Source organism: Gymnodraco acuticeps, unplaced genomic scaffold (assembly GCF_902827175.1).
Source record: "Gymnodraco acuticeps unplaced genomic scaffold, fGymAcu1.1, whole genome shotgun sequence".
In the NCBI taxonomy this organism is placed as follows: domain Eukaryota; kingdom Metazoa; phylum Chordata; class Actinopteri; order Perciformes; family Bathydraconidae; genus Gymnodraco; species Gymnodraco acuticeps.
The window spans coordinates 475,449-496,443 of NW_022992250.1; the positions used below are offsets into that span (position 1 = coordinate 475,449).

The window sequence follows — 20,995 nt, forward strand, 5'->3', positions numbered from 1 at the left end:
TCTTGTGCTATAACTCTTAATACGTACAAGGTGCTTTCACTTTCAATTGCCATTCGAAAACACAGCTTGAGCCAGAAGTCGTGTATGAGATCAGAATGGTTTGAATCGCTCCTGTCCATAGTGAGAGCATTTCAAATCGGTCTCCTCGACACAACAGTTTAATTTCACATCACGCTCTTTAAAGTTCACCTGAACAGCTGCTGCAGAGAGGCTGAGGGCCGATCTCCCTCTCAGCTGGCTCCGCCTCAGACCCCAGCCCACCGAGGGGCTTTCAGATCAATGTACACCACACATTATCTGGGTCGACTGGGGCTTTAAAGGCCACGGATAAGTCAACCCATTTATACCAGGAATCAAAAAGTGTTATTAGGTTATTTGATGCTGCAGTCCTGATGATGGATCATCTCTGCTGACAACGACGTGTAAAGAGTCAGCGACATGTTTAGGGTATGTTGATTTACAAGTGACATCAAGTCTTTGGCAGCTAAGTACTACAGTTAGTAATGGTTCCTTGTTTAATGTCAAGAAATTGATTAAAGCTCAAATTGTCTCATGCAGTGATCACTCACTCTCTTGTAAGCTTCTCATCCATTGGTTAAATGATTCCTTCTTGGTGAGAGAAAGCAAGCCTTGCTACAAAATGTAATCGAAACTAAAGATTTGTTTATACGTCATAAATCACTTAAGCTGCTTTTTTTTAATTGAGTGTTTTTTGGAGGTAGTTCAAGCATTTTTCTTAGACGTTCGTGTCCACTACCACAGTCATTGTGTTAATATTATCAACCCGCCAAGAACAGGTTTTGGATTACAACACTAAACCGTCTAAAAAGAACTAGCGCAACAACAGAATTGCAATGCACTTGAGTTCTCCTTTTCGCTCCCTGTCCATAACTTCTTGTTATGAACCCGTAAACAAAGACTACGCATGTTGTTCCTATCTGCTTTGAAGAAACACATCCACCTGAAATAGCTTGATTACTGGAGAACTAGTGAAGGTCACTTTCACTTTGTGACACCTGCGTTTTCTCCCAGCATGCAGCATGGCCACATCTCCTCTATCACCAAGTTTTGTTTTTTTTATAGGTCAAAAAGGGTTGAATGTTTACTGTCTTAGATCTTGTGCAGTTTCCTGTTACACTAAATCAAGCTTCCACTAAGTGTTTATCAGTTAAAAGTCTTGTGACAGATCACTTGCGGTCAAATGTATTTCACTTGAATTTGCTTGATATGTTCGCAGAGAAAGCAGATTACATTACATTACATTGCATTTAGCTGACGCTTTTATCCAAAGCGACTTACAATAAGTACATTCGACCAGGAAGACACAACCTTGAAGAAAACAGAGCAGATAAAACATCTGCACAGTTTAGCATTTTCAAACTCATAATCCAGCAGCTGCAGTGCATATTTGAGCTCTGACTAAAAACGCCTGATTCTCCACATTCCTCCGGCTGCAGAGATTCCCCTCTGCCCCTGTGTCAAAGCTTGGCCCCCAGCCGAGACATGCTCACCAACACGCCCCACGCTCCATGGAAACTCCACTCCTTCTCAATGGACAAACGCTCCAACTGAGCCTCATACAGATAGATATACACACTGTACAGAGCAGGAGATAGGGTTGGGAGTCAAGTTTGCTGGACTGTTTCAAACACACACACAACGAGGGTCTCCCATGGGCCCAGCGCAGTCTGTGAACTGAGATCTCTTTTGTTTACCCCGAGAGACAATAACATGTCTGTTCTCTCTCTGTCTGTTTTGTCTCTTTTTCCCCTCCTTCCCTGTCCATGCCCCTCTCCATGCTCTTTCATCCCTCCCTCGCCGTACCTCATCTCCAGGATGACAATCTGCGACCTCTACACCATGCCGAGGGTGGCTGAGCCCGTGTGGTTGACCATGATGTCCGGGGCGTCGGAGAAGAACCAGCTCTGCGGTCACTTCATGAGGGAGCTCTCGCTGCTGATGGAGCAGGCCTCCAAGAACCAGTTGAGTGACTGCTTGTTCTCACACCTAGGCCGCCATCAGTCAAGACATTTTCTCTCAAAAAGGGGATTCATGGAAATATGTTAAAAGTCATTTCCGAACACATATCACTTACTGGTTTTTAAGAGTGGTAGGCCACAGCAAACCAACCTGTTGTGAAGATCAGGCTGTTCACCACTCGATTGATCTTTTCTGAGCTGACTAATGTAAAGAGAGACGACATGCATAGCAGAACTCGGACATAAAGAAAAGTTACAGTCTTTTTTGCTTCTACTTCCTGGACAAGCCTATAAACAGAGAAACACATGCAGGTTCACACACTGTTCATTCTATTTATTCCACACAGTCTATCGTCTTTCTCACCCTTTGCATGGCTCTCAAACATACACACAAGTGAGTGTTTCACCCTCTTTGCATGTCTTGGTCTGCCACTGAGGGAGCTGTGAATGCCAGTCTCTAATTGCTTATTGTTGCTGTCATAAAGCCACGTCAAAACACTGCTAATTGTACACAAATGAATTGGTAGCAAGGCCTTTGTTGAACATCCATGTAGCATTTAGAAGTGTTTTTATCGCATTCTTTGTTCAAATTGTATCATTGATTGCATACAGCAAAAATAACATGTTAAGACCATCATAAAACATAGTTTTTTTTAACACTTTACAGACAAATGTTTAAATTGAGGGTACACAAATAATTTTGAAGAAATTCCACATGAGCAATACAAACCCCTCCACTTGGAAGACATCGTGGTGGAATACTGTTTATCAGACTGAAGAATCAGAACGTGTCTGTACTTTACTATTACTACCTTTCACTTTCTCATGTTCTCTAAATCCCTGCACACTCTAAATGGTGTCTCCTAGGCAACCATTGGTGTTTCCTCATTAGCATAATTTCTCTTAAAAGTCAGTATTTCCACCAATGTTAGGGTGTCTTCCACACATCCACTTTGGACCTGACGATACACAACTACTTCTACGCTATGTTGACTCTCGGATGAAGCCATATGTCTCCCTGGCAACAAAATGTCTCGTAAGACATCATTTCTTTTCTGAGGCGTCCTGTCAGTTTTCCCATGATGCTAGTGATGAGTGCCGCAGTCACAACTGTGCTGGAGCACATGACTGAACTTGAGTAGCATTGGTGTTGAGTCATGAGACAGGAAGGGAAGTAGATACTTATGGTCAGGACTGAGAAGTGAATCATTTGTATTAGTGCGTGTGTATCTTTCTGCATACATTTCTATTTGTGTGTGTGTGTGGCAAACAATGGATGTGTGTGTTCAGGCCAGCAAGAAAAGGTCTGACCAAGTTGACCTCACCAAATAAGGTCAGGAGGGAAACTGAGAAGTCATTTTTGATCGGGTTCACACAGCTAGGATGTTTGGATTCTCCTCGTCTCTTTGCTCACCAACCCATTTATTTATTTCAGATTCCTCCCCGCGTTATTGACAGCCATCCTGACCAATCATCTGGCCTGGGTGCCCACCGTCATGCCCAATGGGCAGCCTCCAATCAAGATCTTCCTCGAGAAACACTCCTCCAAGAGCGTCGACATGCTGGCCAAGACGCACCCTTACAACCCGCTCTGGGCACAACTAGGTGAGGCACTCGGAAAACAAACGCACACAAGCACACACGGGGACAAAACAAATGGACGTCTGATAAAACACCCGTGTTTGATCCTCATTTTCGCTGAAGCTGGAACACATCCTCACCTGTCATCATTAATCATCCCAGCACAAAGACAAGTTGGGACTGAATGTTCTCCACATGCAGCTCCATTAGACTGCACTCTGTTGTAGCTCTTATGTCAGTTTCATAAGTGTAATGCATTAATGATCGTGTGATTAAAAACGCAATTTTTTTTATTTAAAATGAAATAATACTCCAATGAGGTGCAGTTCATTTAGATACTTATTGCTGCGTAAAGCATCAGTGGTTTTTATTGTAACATGTTGCATTACTACTAATCTATTAGTGCACTTCTGCGCAGTGTGTTGATGGGTTTATACACACAGTATAGCTGTAGATGATTTGTAGATGCATGTAGTGAGTGATGATATCCTTTAAATACACAAACATCTTATAGAGTATGTTGAGTTGTCCACACTTTCACCTCATGTGACATGGAGAACTCTGGGAAAGTGAGTTCATGGTGCCTCCTGGTGTTCATAGTGAGAACTGCACACCAGAGAGGAAAGAACACGTTAGTCTTTTGTTTGTTTGACTGGCGATTGTTTAAACATACCTTCATAAGTTCTGTAATATGTCCTTTGTGAGATTCAAATAAAAGCCTCAAATATTGATATAAACTGTTTTATATCCAGATACTAAAATGTAAGTCAAACGTAATGTATTTTTCTCGAAAAGTCTTCATCACACAACTTTTCTCATGATGGATCAGGGATCCGAGAAATGACTGTCTCTAGTGCCAGTTTTGTTGTCGTATGTATTAGAAGTGTGTTATGTACACACTGTGTAGTGTATTCAGAGGGAACCCCTATTTACTCTTCTACAAACTGCCTGCTCGGTACAGCTCGCTCATTTTAATGATAGATAAAGAAAGAAAGATCTATAACCTATTTATGAGTAATTTTCTCGACAACCGTTCATCCAATGAACTTCACACTGCGGCAAAACTGGAGACTTCACAGTCAAATGTTATGGAACGGGCATAAATGATTAAAAAAACATTACCTGTGAAAATAATTCGATAAATCTAAATGGCTGTCCAGAAGTGCTAATGTTTTTTTGGTTTCCTTCACTGTGTAGGCGACCTGTACGGGGCCATAGGGTCCCCGGTGCGGCTGTCCAGGACGGTGGTGGTGGGCCGCAGACAGGAGCTGGTCCAGAGGCTCCTCTACATCCTCACCTACTTCATCCGCTGCTCCGAGCTGCTGGAGACACACATGCTGGACAGCGCCGAGGACGAGGCCATCGTCATCCCCGGCTCCCTCATCACCACCTCCCTGAGGAGAGGAGAGGTGGAGGAGTCGGACTACGTGCTGGTCACCGTCCACAAACCCAGCGGGGACTACTTGTCTCACCCCACCCACAGCCGGCAGACCGAGGCAGAGGACAGCAGCTACCCTTCAGACAACAGCCTCCAGAGCAGCACTTACACAGACACAGAGGGGGAGCAGGGTGGGGGGGACACACCCAAGGAGGAGGATGAGGAGGAGGAAGAGGAGGAGGACAGCAGCGACAGTCAAGGGTCCAGGAGCAGTGTGCTTCAGACGGGGGACAGTGCTGTTATCAGGAGGATTGCAGAATCAGCTGATCCCGGGGGGCTGCTCAGGGAGTCCAGCAGCCCCCCAGGGGTCCCAGAGGCCCGGCTGGAGACGGTGCTGCGGGTGGGCTCGGCGTCCCCCAGGGAGGAGGTCTGTGTGCTGGACACAGAGACCAAGGGAGACCTTAGACTCATCGTCCCGTCCACACCCACAGCCTCACTGGCATCATCACCATCTCCTGTCCCCACAGAGCAGAAGACCCCCGTCTCAGAGGCTGGGACGGATGCAGGCGTAGGGACCCAGCCCCCCAGGGTGCTGGCCACTCTGCCGTTAGAGATCCCTCTGGAGAAGAAGCTCCCTGATAAAACCACGCCTGCTGCTGCAGTGCCAGTTCCAGGAAGCACCGCGTCGGGGCCCATGTCTCTGATCCTGACAGAAGAGGACGAGCCGGCAACAAAAGTCACCTTCCTCATCGGAGACTCCATGTCTCCAGAGTCGGACACAGAGAGCCGCCGGAGGAAAGTGGAAGAGGACATGAAGAAGTACAAGAAGCACCTCAAGGACAAACCTCTCCACCAGCAGCTGATGCTGATGCAGCAGAAACAGCATCAGGTGCAACATCACAAACCCAAGAGTGGAGCGGAGTCGAAGACCAGCAGCAGCAGCCAATCGGAGGACCAAACCAAACAGACCAAGGCAGCCCCCCCCCTGCAGCGGGTGTCCAGTAAGATGCCCAAGTGGACCCCCAACTGTGTGGACGATTTTGACGAGTACTTCAGTGTGGATAACCCCGTGGAGACTAGGACTATAGAAGATGTGGCCAAACGACCGACGGCCAGCAGCACAGACGGTATGCACAAGGACCTGCTGGACCCCTCGGGAGTCCCCCAACCCGGGGACATTGGGGGCCACAGCAGTCCGGGGATAGGTCTGTGTTTAGGTTCAGGTAGGGCGGAGGTGGGGTCCAGCAGGAAGGAAGACATGTTGCTGAGCGTCCAGAGGAGGTGCAGGTGTGGCTCCACAGATTCCTCCGACACATGCTGCTGCAGCAGGAGCTGTTCTGTTGAGCAGGACAAGGGTCTTCTGCTGTCGGTCCCCCTCCCCCAGGATGAGAGCAGCAAGAGCACAGAGGACCAAAACAACAAGGCGATGCCGGCCAACGACTGGGAGATCCCCCGCAACGAGAGTTCGGACAGCGCGCTGGGGGACAGCGAGAGCGAGGACACCGAGGACTGGCAGGAAGAGATGCTGCTGCCCCTCCCCGGGTGAGTACATGACACAATAACTAGTGCAAATGCTAATGTTCATTTTGTTTCATTAGTCTTAGTGAAAAATACTAATTTGAAGTTTTCATCACGTTGAGTAAACCCTATGCTGTTATTTGTTCTGGTTTTATGTAACTTAAAATCAGGACATTTTAGTCTAATCCTAGTAAAAAAAAAAAAAGTATTTCAGTCTGGTTTTGAAAAATGTAAATACACTTTTTTTTTAGTCATCAGATTGAGTCAGTTGAGTCAATCTAGGCTAGCCAAAAAAAATGCAGTTATATTAGTCAAACTTACTTACCATTATGATTCTGATAAAACAGGTTGAACACCTTTATTGTTTTTAAAGTACATGTTAGTTAGATATCGTCCCAGTTTGAGTGAAATACTGTATCTTGATCTTTCTCCCCTCATCTTTGCATTACAAACAAAAGCCATAGAGTTTACATATGAGTTTTCAAAATAAAAAGTAATACATCCCTTCTGACTTTGTCTTCCTTTGTAATTGAAGTTATAATGACGGCAGGTGTCTATCTTTATCTTTTGGGATCACATAGGTCAAAGTTGGTGGAGAATTACTCGAAGCCAAGCATTGCCAACTTTGGCCGCTCTCTGTTCGGAGGCTACTGCCCCACCTACGTGCCAGACTTTGTACTGCAAGGGTTGCCTAGCGACGAAAAGCTTCGGCAGTGCCTCATGGCCGAATTAACCCACGCTGTTCAGGTAAAGTTCAAGTGTTAAACCTTTTAGTTTTCCTTGCCATTGAAGTGTTTTGGACAACCAGAATGTGATTGCAAACAAGTCATTTAACTTACAAGAAAATGTGGTTTTGGATTGAACACTTATCTTCACTTTATGCATGTGTATTATTGTAACTAAATGTGTTCTCTTCTGCAGCATCCAGTATTGGACGAGCCTATCGCGGAGGCCGTCTGCATTATAGCAGACACAGAGAAGTGGACGGTGCAGGTGGCCAGCAGTCAGAGGCGAGCCACAGACGTCAACAAGCTGGGGAAGGAGGTCCTGGTGTCCAACTTGGTCTCAAACTTACTGCAGTCCACCCACCAGCTCTACAAACTCAACATCTCTCCCAACTTTGTACGTGACACCTCTCAGCCAAACACTGGTTATTCAGCAGCTAGCACCACTTTGATTCCTGTGCTTTAACTTCCATGTTTCCTTCCTCTTCTCCTCAGTGTATCATGCACCTTGAGGACCGCCTGCAGGAAATCTACTTCAAGAGCAAGATGCTTGCTGAGTATTTGAAGGGTCAGACAAGAGTCCATGTGAAAGAGTTGGGCATGGTCTTAGGGTAAGGGGTTAACCTTTATTCTCCACTCACATGTGCTGGAAAGCAGAACATAAATGCCTAACTAATCTACTGGAACGTATTCTCTGGATTTTGTATCAGGTCCCCGTTATTTGTCTCATGCACAACTATAATGATGCACATGCAGTCCAATGAAGGCTTTAAAACGTTGCAATTTACTAAGGGAGGAATATTTTAGAGCTCTATGGTACACAGTGAGTTTTTCTGACTATTACTGAATTTAAACACAACTGTTATTTGCCTATAAGGACACCCCACATGGCGCTAGTGATGTGTCGGTCGCGAACGAGCCGTTTTTTGTTGTTAAGGAGGCCTAATACAAGACAGAATGATATGATGCTCTCCGCGCTACGGGTGCTCCGTGCATGCATGCAGTGACATGTCATATCCAAGGATTAGAGACTGTTGGAAGCTGCTGTTTTGAGCATTGCAATATATTTATTTTCATTATTTATTTATGATTATTTTTAAGCTCAGCAAAGATTTGTTGTCAGTTTGTATAGGTGTTGCTGTTGCTATCTGCTTTTTTTGTTTGCGTGGTTCTACAATCAGAGAGCTACAAGGGTCTGTAAATGAAACGGAAACGATTGGCCACAGTAAATCATTTATATTAAACATGTCATTTTTACTTTTGAATACTTCAGTACAAAGGATGTATTGAATAATTTAAGTGATATATGTGTACACATATAAATCATTAGTCAAAACAGGGCTACATTTGATTGAATTGTAAAAGGTATTTTTCGCAGATAAACCTATTAACCCCGCCCCCTTAAAAAGAAACCGGCTCTTTTGAACGGCTCTCGCAAAGGAACGGAGCCATAAGATCCGGCTCCCTTCAGAGAGCCATCATTCCCATCACAACATGGCACCTTACTAGAAAAACCCCCATTAATGTATTAAACAACCAGCAACAACATATTATACTCAAGTTATTTAAATCACTGTTGTGTTTAAACTCTTGACGGATAAAAAAATCATTTTGCTAGGATATGCTTTGTTTAGTATAAAAGGAACTCCAAAAATGCAGATCTGTAACTAGCACTATTGGATTCAATGTAAATCAAGCTTTTCATTGTCATTGTACCAATGGAACATGGCAGTGTGACGTTTATAAATGGTGTTACTTTAAACAGGCCTCGTATCTTATCCTGATGTTTGCTCTGGTGTCGTTTCAGAATCGAGTCCAGCGACCTCCCCCTGTTGGCCGCAGTGGCCAGCACCCACTCCCCCTATGTGGCCCAGATCCTCCTATGAGTCTGTCAGACCTGGGGGGGGGGGGGGCACTCTGGCCCCAAATCAACCGTCCATGCTCCACAGCTGACCCCCGTCATGGTGTTCTCCTCTCGCTCTGCGGTGTAGATGTTACACCACCGGGGGGAGCTAGAGTCCCTCTGTGGAGGTTTCCCAGTCCTTTGAATGTTTCTTTTATAGACTCTTTTTCTTTTTGGACAGAAAAACGCCAAAGACTTTATAAATGTTTCCAGGTGAGAATGAAACATTAAGGATTTCTACGGTATAATAACATTGGACTTTTTTTCCTTCTACTTTTTCTCTGTACAATCTGTGTCAGACTACAAGATGGATTTTTTTATTTGAACATTTTAAGGTTAATATTATTGAGAAATTTATCAATCTCATGCATTTATGTTATTTCATTTATCTTCATGTTTTTGTTTACAAGCCAAATTTCCCTTGAGATATCCCAGTGACACGTTTTATTGTAATTGACGCACACGTGAGGTTATTTTTGGTTCGACAAACCGGTTTTGAGATCGCTTAAAGCGGCTTTGACATTCTTATCATAGGTACAGCACTACCTCAGATCTTCACATGGATGACACACATTTACAGTCGCCCAATAGAAAACCCTGAGGTAAACGTTTGAAGCTATTTTAATCAGAGGAATGTCAGCGTCATCTTCGTGCAGACCCTATGCTGTGTTCTTCAACAAGGGGAGTTTGGTAAATTCCTGAGGATGATTGTTTCACACATAATTTTCAGAATGTGTTTAAGTTCCCCGCTCTACTGTGGATAACAGCTCCGACACACATCATCTACATGTATTTTACAACCCAAATGCTGAAATATTTTCACACTTTTATAGCTTCGCCACCTTTCTACAATGTTTACGGCTTCGATGTTTGCTGCAGACAAAAAGAGGAACACAGAAGGCCTTAAAATAGAGTTAACACTATTTTCAAACATGTTTCTATGACGGTTATACTCACAGAAACACGCAGAATATAAAGCTCTAGTAGCACCCTGTAAAAATAATGTTTCTTTAGATTTTCCATGACATTGAAAAGTGATTTTGGCTGTTATATCTTTAAAGCCAGGGTGCGATTTGGTGAGCGTAAATAAGAGGTTCCTTTCATAGTTTCAGTTTAGGTGGATTCTCTCCTGTGCATAGGGTGTTTTCTGCAGTGGGGGCCAATGGTATTTTATTGTTTGTACTTTTTTTTGTTTCATCTGCATTGGAAATAAATCTATATTTTGTTATCTCTTTAATTAACTCCAGAAATAATAGGAGGAGTTACACATTTCCCAATATTATTTAATATAGGTCAAAGCAGAGAGGAAACATAATAGAAATACATATGAAGGCAGAGGGAGGAGCTTAATTTAGCCGATAAGCTCAATACATATTCAAATGAGTACTTACTGGAACAAACCTTCCACAATGTTTAAAGATGTGTGCTTAAAGATTAGCGTATACATTATATGTTGGACTGAATGCTGAGAATGGCTTGTATTGTTAGAGAAAGCAGGAGTAATGTGTGTTTCTTTCTATAAGATCCCGTATATGACCCAAGTCTTAATAGAGAAGTGGCATGAATGCATCAGAGCTCATTTTGCTGGTAAAATGTCTAGAGACGTGCTTGTTGCATTAAAGATGCTCCGCTGTATCAGCCTACATTTTGTACAACCCAGCCATTATGTTTAAAAGGTATGAATTTATATCTGCTTTCACTTCTTTGTATATGAATAAATTATTTAGTAAGTTTAGCCCATGGTATGTGTAACGGTTCATGTAAACTGTACATACTCTTGTTTATTTCCATGTATTTGTACAGAATGTCTTGAATTGTCTCTTCAAATAATTTTTCCCAATTTTATGGGAATGTTGTGCAATAAAAATGCCGATGTTAAGAATTTATGTTGCTGGGAATTCTTTCTGTCACAAAATCAAAGGGGGAAATAAATCATGGAAAAGTGAAAGAAATTGATTTGTAAATATAAAAATGTTTCCCAAAAGAGCTATAATTTGCATCTGGGAATTACTGATGGTATACACACTAGTTAGGTGTAGTTGATATACCACATACCCTTGTATCTGTTTTATAAGACGGACCCGGCTCTGATTTAATGGACCAGCTCCAAATGTTAGGATTAGGATCGAAGTTTATCTTTTATTTTCCCACAAACATTTTTTAATTAAAATAGATTGCATAGCTTTCACGTGTAAACTGGTGTTTTCGGGTTATCCCATTTGGCTATTCAGATTTTCCTAGTTTTCTGCTTTTGCTGGTAGACGTTTTAATGATATACGCCCAATCCATGACATTTCCTCCATTGCTGCCTCATTTTTAAACAGTCTGGAAAGTGGCTATGAATCCGTGCAAAGAATAGCACTTTTGTTTAGGTGGTTTCACTTCTGGTGCTCACCATCTGGATCACACATTGGACCCACCTTTTGCATTTACCACTATGACGCTGGTTGAGGCTCCACCCCACCCTCCTCAGGAGACACACACACACACACACACACACACACCGTAGTTATGCAATAATAGGAGTGTCATGGTAGCAGTGATTATTGCATTAATCCCACTGTCCGTATAGCTATTTTAGGAAAACATAGACTTAAAACACTGTTCGTTAAATCGGGGTTAGAAGTGCGTGGATATTCTTTGACCATAACACTTTTATGGTCAAAGAATATCCACTCTTGAGTTACTCAGAGTAACTCACTAAAAATGAAATACTATATGACAGTAAAACAAGAATAGAGTTTAAAAGGGGAGTGATTTGTAAAATATCCATAAAGAAGAAATCTGCTTACAGTTCTGTTTCATATGGATGTTGAGAGATGTATCCATAGATCTCTTAATTTTGCTCTCAAAGTGCAGCAGATTGATGCTTTTAACTTCAATATTTTAAAAAAAAATCGTGTGTTAGATCTACTCCCCGCTAAAAATAGCACTTTACCCCTGCACCCCCTCTAATCTCAGATGCACCCTGAGTCATTTCGTTTAAGTACAGTGAGCCTTTCTAAAATATACAGTAAAGAGACAAACCCATCAGCATTATACTGTAGGATATACTATATGACTTTGAGCCAAATTCTTGTTTTTGGGCTGTATACATAAATTGACTTGAAACAGTTGCTGGCACCTTTTTTATTCCAATTCAAGCACTGCATAAAAGCAGTATTTTCCCGCTAAAGCAGAAGCCGTGAATGTCTTTACTAAACTGTGCAGCTTTAACATGCACTTCATTAGTCTGATTAATCCTCATGTTGGGCAGTTTGTGGGAGCATGCTGACATTAGAAGTCAGAAGTCAGAGGGAGGCTCTATGTGGCGTTGAGGGACTCCTTTGGAAGCTCGTACACTCGTGTTTCAAAACTATTGAACGCGGTTTTCTAAGCTATTGACGCTAGACGACAACACTTTTGAAATAAATAGCGTAATCATTATTTATCTTACAAATGAAATGTATAATGGAATTTATGATTAATTTGATAAGAAATACAATTAATTGTTGCTTAATTAAATACATCCACCATTTGTGTTGATAGCCTACATATGAAATATATAATACTGATATCTTATGGTTAGATATTTGCTACTGTTGAAGTAGGCCTACTCTACTTATACTATATTTAGATTTGTTTCCCATCATTTTTACTTATGACCACTGGTCAACAAAAGTAAGTCATGTCTTCATTCCAATAATGTATTTGAAAATGCCCCTTTATCAGTGGTGTAAAGTAATTTACTCAAGTATATGAGAGTCTTGTCATTTACTTGAGTATTTCTATTTATGCTACTCTATCATTCTATTCCACTACAATCCAGGGGTAAATGTTGTCCTTTATATTAATCTAAAACGGGCCGATATGCATAGTGAGTACTTTTAGTTTTGGTACTTTAAGTATATTTTGATGTACTTTTATTTGAGTAACAATTTCTAATGCAGGACTTGTACTTGTAACAGAGTAATCCTACACTCTGGTACTTCTACCTTTACCTGGGATCTGAGTACTTTTTCACACCTCTGGTAATGTGATACATTTTACATTTTTAATGTTTGAGTGACTAAAAGACAGGGTAGGTAACTATAAATTGAACGGCTTTTTTGCTGCATTCTTCTTTTTCAATGTTTTTTTCAATGAATGGGTCATTCCTAGCATTCTGGGTCATTCCTAGCATTCAGGGCCATTTCATCTAGGGTATTAAAAAATTAAAAACATAATTTTCCATCTTTTAAAAAAATCTAATCTGAATGATGTCTTGTTAAAGTTTAAGAAAAATATGTTGGTCAAGCTCAGGATATTATGTTTAAAAACTTTTTTTACCATCCCCAGTTACTGTGTGTCCACCCTGTTAATGTGAAAAATAGTAACATGGTGGACATTTTATGTTAAACTTGGCTATTGCTACATGTGTGATGATAATCAAGCTAGCACTTGGTGACAACAGAAACATATATTTGATAGATATATTCACCATATTTTCTAAATGTAAAACAAATGATCAGTTCCACTAAAAATGAGCAAAACAGGGTGGACATGTTATGCTTTACCGCAACAGTTAAGTTCTTTAAAACATAAAAAAAAACGTTGAAGGAAGAATGCATTCACTCTGCTTCTTGAAGATGATTTTCCCACTCAAAATGTAGCCTTCTTCTTCTTCTTGAGTCAGACACATAGTAGAATAGTAAAGGGGCGTGTCCAGAGGGATTCAAATCAGAGTAACAGGGGACACACACTTTATTTTCAATAAAAATGAATTAATAACAACAATTTCAATTTGGTGAGGAATATTAGCAAAATGGTTATACAACAGTGACAAAAATGTAGAATTTGTTTGTATTTCTTTGATTTATTTTTGTATATCTGTTACTGAAGTTGAGCAAACATGATTGGGGACACAGCAATTTGGCCTACTTGTGCTAAAATCAGAGTAATTATTTAGAATTTTGAATATCCTGGCTAAATAACATTGTTGTTTTATGGTAGAGGGTATACACATTTAAAACCAAGCTTTAAAAAATAAGCATTAGACCTTTAAAATACAAAATATATGATATAATGTGGTGGGGACCTAAATGGCACCGAATGCTAGGAATGACCCGAATATCTTTTCACTTCATTCGCTCATGCTGCCAGATAGTACCCTGTTTCCGACCGGCCTTGAACGCCGCCTCCTCTCCGTGCAGACAGATGTCGTCAACTCTCCCTCTCTGCAGGAGGAGGGATCTAAAATCTGAACTCCTGGATCACTGACGCAAGCTACTGAGCTGGATATTTCCTTTACCAAAGATGTACACAATTCAACACCAAAGGTCAGAGAGAATTAACTTTCTGTCACACTTTTTCGGTTGTATCTACTCTTTCTCGGACGCGCAGTAGTTACGAGTCAAGTTTTGTCTCCCTTCTCCTGGAGGAGGAGTGGTGGGTAAACTCCATCCATGCTCAGCTCGGCGGGGACAAGATCCACGGGGATGTGAGTTGTTTCGGCTAAAGGAGCAACTAGGAGACGGGGAAGTGAGGATACCTCGAGAGGAAGTAATACAGGGGGATTTGAGCCGAAGTTATGAAAATGACTGGAGCCATGGAAACTTCTTTCAAACTGGCTTTAAAGAAACCGCCCTCCCTCCGGACTGCAGAGGTAAACATATCTATCGTGTTTTTTTAATTAGCATCGCTTTGCTAATGTTAGCTAAAAATCAAACTGTTGCTTCACTTAGTTGGTGGTGGGAGAAGTATTCAGATCCTTTACTTAAGTAAAAGTACCAATACATTAATGTCAAAATACCAGATGTGGAAGAAATACTCAGATTGTGTACTTAAGTAAAAGTAGAAGTACCACAGTGTAGGAATACTAAGTAAAAGTCCTCCATTTAAAATGTTACTGAAGTAAAAGTACAAAAGTATTGGAATCAAAATATACTTATAGTACCAGTAGTAAAAGTAGTCATTATGCATATCCTCCCATTTCAGAATATGTTATATGATATATTTTGATTATAATTATTAATATAATAATGTGTTTATCAAAGTTGTTAACGGTGCAGCTAGTTTTAATAACCTAGCTGGTGGATGTACTCCAGGTGTAACTAAAGTCTTATTTAAGTGTTGATTATATTTCACATAATTAATCCAAATCTAAATATATTAAATACATATAGTTGAGTAAAAGTAGTCGATTAACCTATGAATTGTAGTGGAGTACACATATAAAGTAGCAGTATGGAAATACTCAAGTAAAGTACAAGTAACTCAACATTGTATTTAAGTACAGTACTTGAGTAAATGTACTTAGTTACTTTCCACTACTGCGTACAGTAGCTGTCTTTAGGAAATCTTCACATCGCTGTCAGTGGAGTTTGATTGACATAGTCCACAAGAGTTTGCTTGTGGTTTGATGTTATCATTATGACTGTTCAATACATTCACACGCTACCTACCACACACTGTAATTGACTTATTAACAGACTGTAACTGAAACCACATTAAGCAGAAGTTTCTTTTCTAGCTAGATTTTGGGAAACTTTTGCTAGCTGGGTACGGTTTATACACAACTATGTCTTGATAAAGTAGTTGTCTGTGAAATATAACACTGAAATGGAAAAGCCTAGACACAAAGTTAAAGCATACAGGACAAACTGTATCAGAGGCTTCAGTGGAAGCCAAACTGGGGCACAGGGGCCAAACTGAGACCTGGAGAGGGTGTCAGGCCCCTCCACCAACATGTTTGACACTTTTTTCACATCTTCACATCATTTATTGAAGCAATAGTTTGGTTTCTTGCTGAAGTTTGGGATAGCCCTCTTTAACTGCATTACATTCCAGGCCTGCATATACAGTGTTGTTAAACTAAACATAACATCACAGCTTCCCATCAGCAGGCTTATGCTTAAGCCCTGGAGTAGTTTGTGTAAACTTTAGCTTGAATGAAGCCAGTTAAATCAAATCACCACTGCTTCCTCCTCCTCCTCCTCCTCCTCCTCCTCCTCCTCCTCCTCCTCCTCCTCCTCCTCCTCCTCCTCCTCCTCCTCCTCCTCCTCCTCCTCCTCCTCCTCCTCCTCCTCCTCCTCCTCCTCCTCCTCCTCTCCTCCTCCTCCTCCTCCTCCTCCTCCTCCTCCTCCTCCTCCTCCTCCTCCTCCTCCCTACACGAAGCTGTGGAAACACAGCTGGCTTGTCATTGCTTTAGTTATGCTCTGTGTCCAAAAATAGCTTACACCGTACTCCCTTCCATGTTCGGCTGCTGGTTTGAGTTTTGAAGTGCAAGCACTTTTCTACAGTACAAAAAAATGTTTTATAAAAACCCCAGCCAGCTTTTGAAAAGGCCTCTTTTTACGGCTCTGATCCTCTGTTTGTTTGTGGGTGCATGCTGGGTAGAAAGCCTCTTTCACACCTTCATAGAGGGCTTTTGTGCACACGTGAACAAACCATAACAACTGTGTTTAGTCCACCAATATGTGACACATTCATAGCAGTGAAGTGGATCAGGGGTAATCAAGCGCATGATAGGGAGCACTTTGATAAAGTAACTACATTTAGCCTTATCCTCTTTCACTCTGTTCCTTCTTCAATATATGAAACCAGCATTGATATAGAGACGGTGAAGAAAAACAAGCAGACTTTTCTATGCAGTTATTCATAATGCTCAGGGTTTGGAGTACATTCATAAAATAAAATGCTTATTTTCATTACAAGGGGAGAAGTATGGCGGATCTGTGCATGTTATTGGACATTCCTCATGTGATTTTGCTACACTTGAAACTATAGCCAGGTGTCAATGTCATTTTAGTTTAAAACTATGACTAGATTCAGTCATGGTTTAAAAGCACTAAACGTTCTCTCAATGCAAAAGTATGCCAAAGCCATTTCGCTGTCTCAGCCTGTTGACCATGATGAATTAAACAGACTGCAAATATGTACATAAACTTGGAGTAATTAGGGATGCTCTATATATATTATTATTTTTTATTCCACTATGTGTCAAAACATAATTTCTTATTTGTTTCACCTAATTGCGGAGAACATCAAGTGTCTCCTGTGGTGTATTCATATGTTATCATGCCTACTGTTATAGCAAAGGACCACACACATTCTGGCGGAGGCCAATAATTCACTTCAAAGCAATAATCTGCCAAAACCAATTATGTTCCATTATCACCGTGCATCGTAATGCAGCAGACCTCTTCCTCTTCATTTACATATTCACATTGGTTACATTTTGCTTTGTTGGACCACCAACTACTATGTTTTTACATTACATTACATGTTACTTGTTAGACGCTTTTATCAGTACCGTGGACAATGTCCACAAGAGCAATTTAGGGTGAATCCCAGGGACACAACAACATGCTGACTGCAGTGGGACTCGAACTTGCTACCCCCTAATTCCAAGTCCAGCACACTTAGCCACAGCCTCCCATTTTGTAAATGAGTCTGGACTCTATTATACAAGTGTTGCTTTTAGACAAAGCCACTGATGTTGTCTACTTGGCTCCGACCTATAACAGACAACCCCCCGATAATGGAGTTACATGGCCAAACATTAGTGTAGGCACATTTCATAGATTTTAAAACAAAATGTACCAGACATTTATCTCAAGGTCGTCATACTGCTTTTGAATGTATAGTGCTGCAAGTTAGTGCTTATGCTCTTAATATGTGTCTAAAAGCACCCACTGCAGGGTTCTTTAGCAGCCATTGTGGTCTTTAAAACCAAATAATGACTATCATGATTAAACATAATAAAGGAAGTGCCACTAATACCAGATGAATGAAACACAAAGCAAGTGTTTCTGGCACACAGGTGAAAACTTAAAAAATATACGTTCTTAAAACAAAGCAGTATTTTGTGGGGATTAGTTTTTTGGCACTATTGTGTTGACAAATTGTTCCCAGTGTGAACCTGCTTAATTGATTGACTTTGAGTATATTATAAGCCTTTGAGTGAGGCCAACATTAGAGTCAGGTGAATTGTTTTCACACTCGTCCTTCATTAAAAGTCTTTCTGGTTGAGTCAGCTAGATCTGGAGAGTTGTCTTCGTGCTGTAGGTTGGTCTGTCTCCTGCAGATGTTTGGCTCGCTGGGAAATCTCTCCCGCCGCAGCTTTTCTGCCTCGTCAACCTTTCCCAGTTTGGTGGGTTTTCCGTCCAGCTCCTCCCTCGCTGCCCACCTTTTCTCGGTGCCATCCAGACGCTCCGGTGGTTACAGACAACAAATCACGCTGGGTGATTTACAGCGTTTTTTTTTTTAGCATCGCCCAGTACCGATCGGACGTTTATGGGAATTCCAATCATCTCAAAGCCACAGGCTCCAGAGGGAAGGTGCAAATGAGGGAGAGAAAGAACGTCAGACTTAAAGCGGTGACTTGTTGCTTGTTAGGCAGGCAGTGGAGCCTCTCTGAGCAGGAGATGCAGAGCGGTGTGTGGTCTGAGCTGTATTCTTGGAGTGCATGCAAAGAGACATGTTTCAAAAGAGGCTGTGTGTGCTTCAGTTAGCCAAGAGGGGGGGTTGCTCAATGCTGACACAGTTCACCAAAGTAAAACAACTGCTTAATAATACTGGTGTATTTTCTTAGCTTGTCTTTAACCAAATTCTGGGGCCATCTGCTCACAGTCAGCAGAGGTGCCAGTCAGGGTGTTTTCCTCTCTTCATAGGCTTTTAGCTTCCATTTATTGATGAAAGAAAAACAGCTGCCGCAGAAAGACCATTTATCGCTATTAATATGACTCTATTTTACCGTCATTTGGTTATCCATTGGGTTGTGCTTTTATGTGCACTTTTAAGTTGCCTTCAAAGAGTCGGCCATTCACACCGGCATGACGAATTGAAAGGCTGTGTCAGGGAGATGTTGCTACATCAACTATACATTGTTTCTTGTTTTAAGCATTTCTATCAGCAGGGCTTTCAGTTTACTGTACAACATTTAGCTTTACGACCTTTGCTTCTGACAGACACATTTCTCACAGTGAAGTACCCTGAGGTTACACTATGAGTTTGGTGTTCACTGTTTAAGGATGAAGATGTAGGTCAGAGAACTGTGGGGAAATGACAATAAGTAGATGTGTGTGTGTGTGTGTTTTTGCAGACCCCGCTGTGTGTATGATTGCAGCTGGACATGCGTACCAAGTATGCACCCGCACAGTAGCTTAGTAGCTCAAATAGTAGAGGAACATGTCTGTGGTTGTTTTTAGACATTGATTTTATGATTCAGATATACATGAAAACATATCTCCAGCCCTATGTCTCGACTGCCTGTGTAATGCTTCCTTCCTTCCTTCCTTCCTTCCTTCTTTTGTTGGCATCTCTTCAGCTGTGTGGCTCCATGTTGCCCGGGGCATCATTGTGTTGTTGTTATTAGATACCTCAAATACCCTCCGGTGCATTTTTATTTCACTGATTCTCACAACAGCATGGCCCGGCTCCTCCTTTAGAATCAGGTGGAACTCAAGACACAATGTTCTCCCCCCCCATTAGTTATTTTCAAAAGGCACCTGATTGGTCACCGTTACATTCAAAGCACATTTCTTTAAACACGGATAGATGTGGCGTCTGGGGACTATGTGATAAACACAAATGCCTTTGGTTTAGCTGAGGCTAGTGTTCTTAGAATTATTTAAGCATACTTACTGTAAGCCTTTTCTTTTTATTTATTGACATACATGAATTGTGTACTCCACATACAGTTGGAATAAAACCAAACAAATAAACATTCCTGATTATGCTTTAAATCTGGTAGCATATTTTATTTATTTGTATACATAAAAGAGAATAACAAATTGGTATATATAAAAAAAACCTGTCCCAAATAATGACTAAGTAATACCTTATAATTGAAAATGAATAAAAATGATATTAAAGGGAAAAACTTAAACAAAATAATAGATATATTTATTTATTTTTCTTAGACATAGACTAAATTGGGCTGATATTTGTTGGGCTATGTTTGAAATATACTTATATATAGTTCAACTTTAAATAACCTTATTAGTAGAGGCTTTCTATGCCATGTTTAATTTAGTGAGAGATTTAAGCGTACGCCCAATTGTGATGTTAAGTAAGTCCAAAACAACTTTTCAGATAGGATGAAACGTGGTACAAAGATTTAATGAACTTTATATAAGGCATGACAGTAGGATATTTATTAAGCGTTTATCTAAATGAACAATCCAAAAGAGTAAATCACATTTCTCCCTGAATTAATTCTGTTGTACTTGAGAAGGCTTTTTAACGATGGTCGTCCTAATTGAACTTACTGTCATCATTCAGTCCAATGTAATTACTATCAACTTCTTGGATGTTCATTTGAGTAACACTCATGGTGGCCAAACGTTTAAATGACCTGGCAGAATGTTGATCCTTGCCGACAGTCAGACCGAGGGTGAGTCTGTATAACAGGAAATATAATATTTACTCTTTGTTGCGACATGTTCAAAATGATGTCGTACGCAGGTATTGTTGCTTCGCCTACATTTCACCCTCAGGACAAATTTGTCGAGCACACACATCTTTCGTTAGCTCTGTTGTTATTGCTAGTAATATAGATTTAGAAAAAGGATGGGTGTCAAGGGCTGAGCGTTGGTAAGAGCTTTTAACATTTCTCAGCGTTTTGTTGTTTGGTGTTTCTTTCTCACCTTGGCAGAAGAACTGTGGGTTAGGCAGCTGTTGATATGAAACTGACATGATGACACTTCCTGTCACTGGGGCAAACCTCGAACCACATTACACAGCTGATAACTGACATGGCAGACAAACATATATTCAGAGCAGGAAATGAAAGAATAGGTTGGCTGTGGGGCATTTAGACAACAGTAGCGTGTGCAAATGAAGAGAAAGGATGGAAGGATAATGGAACACGATTCATACATTCTTTATTCGACAGACAGCTGGGAGATTTACTCTAGGATTGTGTGTATGAAAGGCTAAATTCAATCAT

General features: G+C 41.2%; 2 protein-coding genes across 10 annotated transcripts in view; both read left to right on the forward strand.

Moving 5' to 3' along the window:
- The window catches only part of fnip1 (folliculin interacting protein 1), a 39,139-nt gene extending 28,169 nt beyond the window's left edge, over window positions 1-10,970 (forward strand). For all 3 annotated transcript variants that reach the window (XM_034206557.1, XM_034206559.1, XM_034206558.1), the window contains 7 exons: window positions 1,836-1,982; window positions 3,415-3,584; window positions 4,758-6,480; window positions 7,038-7,203; window positions 7,378-7,578; window positions 7,677-7,792; window positions 8,989-10,970. In XM_034206557.1, coding sequence (XP_034062448.1) covers window positions 1,836-1,982; window positions 3,415-3,584; window positions 4,758-6,480; window positions 7,038-7,203; window positions 7,378-7,578; window positions 7,677-7,792; window positions 8,989-9,067 — 2,602 coding nt within the window. In that variant the 3' untranslated portion in view covers window positions 9,068-10,970. The remainder of the gene's footprint in view (window positions 1-1,835; window positions 1,983-3,414; window positions 3,585-4,757; window positions 6,481-7,037; window positions 7,204-7,377; window positions 7,579-7,676; window positions 7,793-8,988) is intronic.
- A 3,312-nt stretch (window positions 10,971-14,282) lies between these two features.
- rapgef6 (Rap guanine nucleotide exchange factor (GEF) 6) overlaps window positions 14,283-20,995 on the forward strand; it is a 159,465-nt gene continuing 152,752 nt past the window's right edge. For 3 of the 7 annotated variants that reach the window (XM_034206550.1, XM_034206553.1, XM_034206551.1), the window contains exon 1: window positions 14,284-14,707. In XM_034206550.1, the coding sequence (XP_034062441.1) occupies window positions 14,633-14,707 (75 nt within the window). In that variant the 5' untranslated portion in view covers window positions 14,284-14,632. Of the gene's footprint in view, window positions 14,708-20,995 lie in introns of all 7 variants that reach the window. The other 4 variants (XM_034206548.1, XM_034206549.1, XM_034206554.1 and 1 more) reach the window with 3 other exon arrangements.